This window comes from Eptatretus burgeri, chromosome 3 (genome assembly GCF_056783735.1).
Source record: "Eptatretus burgeri isolate ZD-2024b chromosome 3, Ebu_testis_v1, whole genome shotgun sequence".
NCBI classification, from domain to species: domain Eukaryota; kingdom Metazoa; phylum Chordata; class Myxini; order Myxiniformes; family Myxinidae; genus Eptatretus; species Eptatretus burgeri.
This window is the reverse complement of record NC_140963.1, coordinates 80,971,758-80,980,248: the sequence shown is the minus strand read 5'-3', so window position 1 is coordinate 80,980,248 and position 8,491 is coordinate 80,971,758. Positions and strand designations below refer to the sequence as shown.

General features: G+C 43.1%; 1 protein-coding gene across 1 annotated transcript in view; it reads right to left on the bottom strand.

Moving 5' to 3' along the window:
• Positions 1-7,362, bottom strand: part of LOC147030294 (uncharacterized) — a 15,116-nt gene extending 7,754 nt beyond the window's left edge. Inside the window, exons 1-2 of the mRNA XM_085872175.1 lie at positions 7,324-7,362; positions 1,710-1,835 (exon numbers count right to left, since the gene is read on the bottom strand). Coding sequence (XP_085728301.1) covers positions 1,710-1,835; positions 7,324-7,362 — 165 coding nt within the window. The remainder of the gene's footprint in view (positions 1-1,709; positions 1,836-7,323) is intronic.
• Positions 7,363-8,491: the final 1,129 nt, after the last annotated feature.

Genomic DNA, 8,491 nt, shown 5'->3' with positions numbered 1-8,491 from the left:
TGTGGTGAAACATTTGTTACCGGTGCTTCGCTGCTGAATGGTGGAGCCTTTCTTTAATCTCAATGTGAATCTGGGAAGTGTGCTGGGGTTCTTGTCACATGACAGGATGGAGATTGGAGCGGAAATCCACAGGTTTTTCTGGGTGTCAAAGATTTCTTCTGGTTTTTGCCTGCATCCCAATGTGTGGGACCACCCAAGGGTGCTACGCCTTAAAAATCCACTAATTCATATTTTGCGTCTATTATTTCGATATTCCTCTTTCCTTTTTCTTTTGTTCCAATTAAAATTCTCATCCCCCCCCCCCCACACCCTTCCCTCTCTTGTGATGAAGTCTCTGATTATTGTCAATAAAAGTTCTCTAACCTTTGAGGACTGCCTGTAGGTTTACACATTCTCACGAGTAGCTGGAGCTGTAGTTCTTAAAGTACTCGCTGCAATTGTAGGTCAATTCTGCTGTATGGGCCAAGAAAGCTGGTTGGTTGGCTTAGCATAGTTTGAATCTCAAAGCAAGTGCTGCCTTCCAAGTCCTGGTGTACTATGGTGGTGTTACTGTAGCAGTGTTTTGATTTATTTGGGCTTTTTCTTGGAATATACCTCGGGTTGAAGGCCATGAATTCGATGATATTTATCACGTTTTCTTGAAAAAGGCTTAGAAAAAAAAAACAGACCAGTGTTTTTCTTTTTTTGTGCCTATGACCAGATCCTGTGTACCCCAGCACATATGCAAAATTTGATGGAGATTGACCCAGTCGTGCTATTGCCTGTTCTTCCTGGATGTCAGGATGTTTTTATGGTTTCCTGAAGTAAATCGATTTCTGCAAAACCTTTTGCCTTCAGTCTGAAAGTTATTTGGTTCTCTTTATTTCTTCGGCTCATAATAGTCGTTATATGTTCAACTACTATCTTTGCAGGTTACAAGAAGATTTGTTTGTTTTCCTTTAATTATTATTATTTTTTAGAATGAAAAGGGAAATGAGATTTCACTAAAAATGTCGAATTTTAATGAGACAACCACTTATTTAATGGTCCAGATTATTCCCACCTTCTTGTGGGGTCAGCCAAGGAATGTTTTTGGCCCAAGTCTTTCGCAAACAGGCTGGCCAGGCCTAACCTTTGACCGAAGGTGGGAGGAATTTTAAATTCGTTCACGGTGCTGGTGATAACTCACTAACTCTTCTCGAAGGAAGCTGAGGGATCTTAAATGTCCACCAACGACCTCCAACCTTGTCTGTTCAAGCATAGGCATTGATGCCTTTCATTTAAAACACCAGTGACAGTTTATAGCTGGGTCGAGATTCAAACTCAGGCGATAGAACTCAAAGGCGGGTACGCATATCTCTCGGGTATCCTGCCAATCCATTAATAGCAAATCTGAAACAATTGTTGAATTGACTTTTTTCTTTTCTTTTCTTTTTTTTTCAGCAAATCAAAATTTCACATCTCTTACAAAATGAAGTTTTCAATCACAGATAATATAATGACATGTTTTAGTCATCGTTGGTTGAAATATTTCCAAAGTGCTTCCCATTAGCTCAGATAATTCATTATAATAAATCCAAAGCACGACGAATGATTTTGATCCGTTAAATAAGTAATCAAGATCATGCTTGTGTTGCGTACAACAGCAACCCCTCCCCATATCCACAAAGTATTTTCTTTTTTTCGTGTCTCCAAATAAAACTTGAACTTAAACCTATTGTTATTCATACTTCTGTGATCTCCATCTGTTGCATTCCTTCATCATCATCATTGTCATCACCGCTGCTTGTGCGCTCCTTCCATACATTAAGTCCTCGCTTCGTTAGGATGTTTCGTTTCGTTAGGATGTCATTGAACTATTAGAGAACATGCTCATTTAAAGTCGCGCAATGTTCCGTTATAATATCCGAGTACGACAGTAGATTTAACCCCCTGAGTCATTACCTTGTAAAAGTGCCTTTGGCAGCGATTACAGTTTTGAGTCTTCTTGGGTATGTCTGTATCAGCTTTGCACATCTGGATTTAGGGATTTTCTCCCATTCTTCCTTGCAGCTTTGTTCAAGCTCTGTCAAATTGGATGGAAAGCATCAGTGAACAGCAATCTCCAAGTCTTTCCACAGATTCTCAATGGGATTCAAGTCTGGGCTTTGGCTGGGCCATTCAAGGACTTTTCATGTTCTTGTTCTCAAGTCATTCCAGTGTTTCTTTGGCTGTATGATTGGGGTCATTGTCCTGTTGGAACGTAAATCTTCGCCACAGTTGAATATCTTTTGCACTCTGAAACAGGTTCTCCTCAAGGATTTTCCTGTATTTGGCTCCATTCATTGTTCCCTATATTCCCCCAAGTCTCCCAGTCCCTGCTACTGCAAAGCATCCCCATAGCATAATTCTACCATCACCATGCTTCACGGTAGGGATGGTGTTAGATGGGTGATGAGCTGTGCTTGGTTTCCGTCCAACGTCACATTTTGCATTCAGGCCAAAGAGTTCAATTTTCATCTCATCAGACCACATAATCTTTTGTGTCATGCTCTCGGAGTCTTTCACGTGCCTTTATGCAAATTCCAGGTGTGCTGTCATGTGCCTTTTTTCTCAGAAGTGGTTTCTGTCTGGCCACTCTCCCATAAAGCATATATTTGTGAAGTGCTGCAGAGATTGTTTTCCTTCCTGCAAGTTCTCCCATCTCAGCCAAGGAGCTCTATAGTTCTGTCACAGTGGTCCTAATGATGGAGCTCACTGTGCTTTTGGGAACCTTCAACACAAGAAATTGTTTTATACCCTTCCTCAAACCTACACATCCTCACAATTCTATCTTGAAGTTCTACAGACAGTTCCTTGGATATCATGGTCGAGTTTCTGCTCTGACATGCACTGTCAACTGTGGGGCCTCATATAGAAAGGTGTGTTTCTTTCTAAATCATGTCCAATCAATTGAATTGGCCACAGGTGAAATCCAATGAAGTTGTGGAGACATCTCACGGATAACACTGAACAACAAATTTCAAAAATTTTTTTTTACTGGAGATGTGTAAAGTGATTAACACTAATTTGGGTACGCTGATTTCAAAAATCATAACCGTTTTGCTGTATCACGTCAGGATTTTCAGGAACAGAAATATTCCCATTGCCTAGAAGTCAGGATTTCAATGAAATTTACATATGTCTTTAACATGTCTATTTCGTACAATTGTTGTTAACTTGTGTTATATTTCTTTCTTTCAGAGAAAGATGAGTAGGTGTTCCTGTACCAATCATCCTGACAACTTCTGTTATGTCTGTGGTCGGTATACCAAAAAAGATCAACAGCGAAGTATATCTACAGCAGTGAAAATGAAGGCCGCCTACTTTCACTACTTCGGGTGTAAGGTGGGGGACCAAGAACAGAGCTGGGCACCACACATCTGCTGCACAAGCTGTCACACAACCTTGACTCAGTGGTTGGTGGGCAAGCGCGCGAGCATGCCATTTGCGGTGCCCATGATATGGCGTGGGCCGCAGAATCATCATGATGATTGTTATTTCTGCTGCACAAGCATCGCCGGCTTCAACAAGAAGAATAAAGGTCACATCAAGTACGCTGACTGCGTCTCTGCTCGTAAACCTGTGCCTCATGATGACGAGAACCCCGTTCCAACACCTCCAGCTGATCAGAACATAGCTGTAAGCAGTGGTGAAGAGGATGGTGATGATGAACCTTTTGAACCCGACACTCAAGAATCACACCTTCTGAACCAGGGAGACTTAAATGATCTTGTAAGAGATCTCTCGCTGTCAAAGGCGAAGGCAGAGCTGCTTGGATCAAGGCTGCAGCAGTGGAATCTACTTGAACCTAACACCAAGATATCCTTGTTCAGAGCACGTCACAGACATGGCTGAGTTCTTTGAGATGGAAGACACGATGACATTCTGCAGTGACATCAACGGTCTGTTGAAAGAACTTGGGTGTGATCACGATCCTGCAGACTGGCGCCTCTTCATCGACTCGGTGAAGAACAGCTTGAAGGCTGTTTTGCTCCACAATGGCAACGAGAAACCATCAGTCCCACTGGCTCACGCGTTCGGCATGACAGAGACCTATGAGACTATGCGGCAGCTGCTTGATTCCATCAAGTACAATGACTTCAACTGGCACATCTGCGGAGACTTGAAAGTGGTGGCGCTGTTGTTAGGGCTGCAGTCAGGCTACACGAAATACATGTGCTTCCTTTGTCTCTGGGATAGCAGAGACGACAAGAATCACTGGGCGAAGAAAGATTGGGAAGAGCGAAAAGAGCATGTACCTGGTCGACACAACGTGAAGCATGTCGCCCTTGTCGACCCAGCCAAGGTTTTCCTTCCACCACTCCACATAAAGCTCGGCTTGATGAAAAGTTTTGTACGGGCAATGGATCTGAATGGGCGTGGGTTTTTATACCTCAAGGAAAAGTTTGGCAACACCTTGTCGGAGGCCAAGATCAAGGCTGGTGTCTTTGTTGGACCGCAAATCCGACAGATTATGAAGGACGAAACTTTTCCGACAACTCTAAACCCCAAAGAGCTGGCAGCGTGGAGGAGCTTCAAAGCTGTGACGGACAACTTCTTGGGGAACGAGCGCGTGGACAACTATGAAGAAATAGTGCAGCAGCTGCTGGAGTCCTTCAGGAAACTTGGCTCCAGGATGTCCCTGAAAATCCATTTCCTACACCAGCACCTGAACTTCTTCCCTGACAACTTGGGAGCAGTCTCGGACGAGCACGGCGAGCGATTCCACCAAGAGATTTCACTCATGGAGACGCGTTACCAAGGGCGGCACAACCCGAACATGATGGGCGATTTCTGCTGGTTCCTGCATCGTGAAACTGACACAGAGCAGCACAAACGCAAAGCCAAATGCCTAAAGCATTTTTAATTACATTCTAGTGGAGTTTTTCTGTAATTTCTATAATTTTGAAGCATTCATGATGAAATAAATGAATAAATGAATTTTTGTAAATTTCATTGAAATCCTGACTTCTAGGCAATGGGAATATTTCTGTTACTGAAAATCCTGACGTGATACAGCAAAACGGTTATGATTTTTGAAATCAGCGTACCCAAATTAGTCTAAATCACTTTACACATCTCCAGTAAAAAAATTTTGTTGTTCAGTGTAATCAAAGGAAATTGGATGCATCTGAGCTCAATTTGGAGTGTCAGAGCAAAGGGGTTGAGTACTTATTGACGCAAAACATTTCAGCTTTTCATTTTCAATTGATTTGCAGAATTTTTAAAAAACGTTTTCACTTTATCATTATGGGATATTTTGTGTCGATAGGTGACATTTAAATTTAATCCATTTTAAATTCAGTCTGGAACACAAATGTGACAAAAGTCAAGTGGCGTGAATACTTTCTGAAGACACTGCATGTATATAATGTCTTTTCCTATAATGTAATCATGTTTCCTTGGAATTTACCCCCCCCCCATTTGGAACCGATTACCCCCCCCCCTCCATTTACATAAATTGCTATGGAGAAATTGTATTTGCTTAGTCATTTAGGTTAGTTGCACTTTTCAAGAACATAAGAACCACGTTAAGTGAGGACTAGCTTTACTTTTATTATCCCCATGCTTTGAAAAAACAAAAAGAAAACAATGGGATATTGCGATCAGCTGTCTGATGGGCGGACAGACTCAATCTGTCCATCTATCCATCCTTCATTCTATCTCCTCAAACGGTTGTTCAGAAATTCACCAAACTCGGTAGTTATGATCACTCCATGGCAAGAAGGTACGTGAGCAGTATCATTTTGGCCCAGTCCCTTGGAGCCCTTGGGTGAGGTCAAAAAGCCATATAACAAAAATGCAATTATAGGCACATTTTAATATATTTTTTATTGAAACTGTATATGCAATTAACGTTGAGGGATACTTGAAATATGTAACTTTTTCGAATTGACCCATAGTTCATGCCCCAGGTGTGGGCATTTAAAGTCACTGGCGTCAAAACGGAAGATTTTTTTTTTTTTTTACCCAAACTTTGTTATCTTGAACCATTGCATTTTAGCTCAAGGTCTCGCTTCTCCCTCCATCTTGGAAACACGGGCTTTTAAAACATACCTTTATGATTAAAGCAACATGAATTCTTGTTCCAAATAAATCGATTATTAGCTTTCCAACCAAGTAAATTGACTATGAGCTTGTCAATGGCACCAGTGTATGCCTGGTGTTGGCTTAATGGCGAGAGTGGTGGGCTTGGGGTCCCAGGATCCTGAGTTCAAATCCCACTTGGCTGTTGAATTAATACCAGGTGGAGTTTACTCTGCCTGTCATCCTTCTGAGGTCAGCAAAATGAGTGCCAGCTTGTTGGTATCCTGTGTCAGAGTGGCAACCCATCCAGGATTGCGTCCAATAGCCAAGGAGACTGCTTCGGCAGCACCAACGCTCTGTACAGAGTATGGTCCTAATGGATGGATGGATGGATGGGACCAGTGTATTTTTTTAAAATTCTTACACGACAGCAGGAACCCTTTTGAATGAAGACACACACACACACACACACACACACACACACACACACACACACACACACACACACACACACACACACACACACACACACACACACACACACACACACACACACACACACACACACACACACACACACACACTTCTTTTCGGAATAGAAGAAGAGGGACCCCGTTGTCTCATGCCCCCCTTCCCCTCTTTCTGTGTGTTGTGTGTTAGCCCTCATACGAGTCAACAATGTATACAAAAAAAAACACAGATAGTGCAGCAGATAATCATAACAATTGTGCAAATTATGACTAAAGCATGAAATTTTTACCAGTGTTAGTACATACCATAAGCTTCATTTTCAGATCGGGAGGTAAGTCAGATTTGACCTCTGAGGATAGTGAGAGGTCAATGACCTCAATTATATTTAAATTGTCATTTTTTCACGATTCTGGTGCAGTTTGTCTGTTTTGGGAATCATTAAAAAGGTATATTGCCATGTGTTGGTCCCTATATCTTCTGGAGAGCCTTTATACATAATCACAGGCTACAACCATGACTGAACAAGTGCTTTAAATTAGGTCAGTGACCTCAGAAAACAAATTTATTGAAATACACATTTCGGTTATTGTGGTGTCCAGAGCAGCTTGCATGAAATCGTGTTGTAAGATCATCTGTGCAACCTTAATTTTCAATGTGCACTGAACATAGTCTATAAGCTTAAAGTACAGTGAGGTCAGTTACCTCAGACACATGTATAGTACATACCGGTACATGTAATACACACATTATCCATATAGACGCATAAATATAAAGGTGTCTGATTGCATCTAACAGTCTCCCAAACATGCACATAATGCAGTGCACTTGAGTGCAGCCTTGGTGCACTTGCAGCGGCCAGTGCATCTCTTCTAGCAGCCGCAGTGGATCAGTTTGTGGCAAGATTTTGATGCCTCTGGCAGTGTCGTCCAAAGAGGCTGCCACCCAGAGGCCTCCTTTGTCCAGCCCCAGTCAGATGGGATTGGTAACTCTGGAGTCAGGACCAGAGTTTGGTTCCAGCAGATGCCCTGGAGAGATGCACGCTTGATGTTCTGCTGGAGTGCTGCCTGCATTGGGGGAATGTTTTCTTGAGCCCAAGACTTGTGTGCGAAGAGCTGTTTCCTCGCATCGTTCATTTCCATGGTGTCACTGGTGCGGTCATACATCAGCACAACATAGCGCTCCAGCAGTGACATTGACTCCTCACTGACATCACTTTGCATGCGTAAGAGTTCTTCAAAGGCATCAGTCACCTGTGGGAACACTTTCCAAATCTCCCAGGCAGTCTTCTTCCCTCTGCCACCGAAAGAAGACACAGTGTCATACCCTGTGAGGGCATTGAAGATGGGGAGAGTAGCACATTGTCTTGGGTTCATGGCGGCAGCCAGTTGGTGAACAGCTATGTACCGGAAGCTGGATCCAGTACCAAGAGCTATCCACAGCTCGTCAGGATTGATGTTGTTGAATGAAGCCATAGCCAGTACCACAACATCAGTATCCACAGTGCGTATGGCCACCTTCCTGATCCCCTTCTGCACAGCATCTGCCACATGTAGAAGCAGGCGAGTGTCCGCCTCCTCGTGTGAACATGGGGCGAGGCTGGTCAAGTCGGACTCGGCAGGAGAGCACAGGACCTCAGTTCTACATGTTGCATACATTTCCTTGCCATCTGCAATTGGAAGACGAATGGCCTCTCGTGACAGGAAACCAAAGAGCTCAGTCTTGTTTTGATCCACACGAAGGAAGGCCTTCCAGTTCTTAGGCATGATGGTAGAGGGAGCCACTATCTTCCTGGCGCCCATCTTCTTCTGTTTGGTCGTGCCTTTCAGGCTGTCAGGTCGATATACATTCCAGATTAGGTCGAGTCTGTTGATCTTTTCGAGTTGAGTGGAGATGTAAGGTGCAAAGACTGTGTTCACATACTCTTCAAAGGTCTTTGCTGTTACAGGATTGAGCATTTGAACAATAGCTGTTCCATCAAGGATTGTGGCATCAA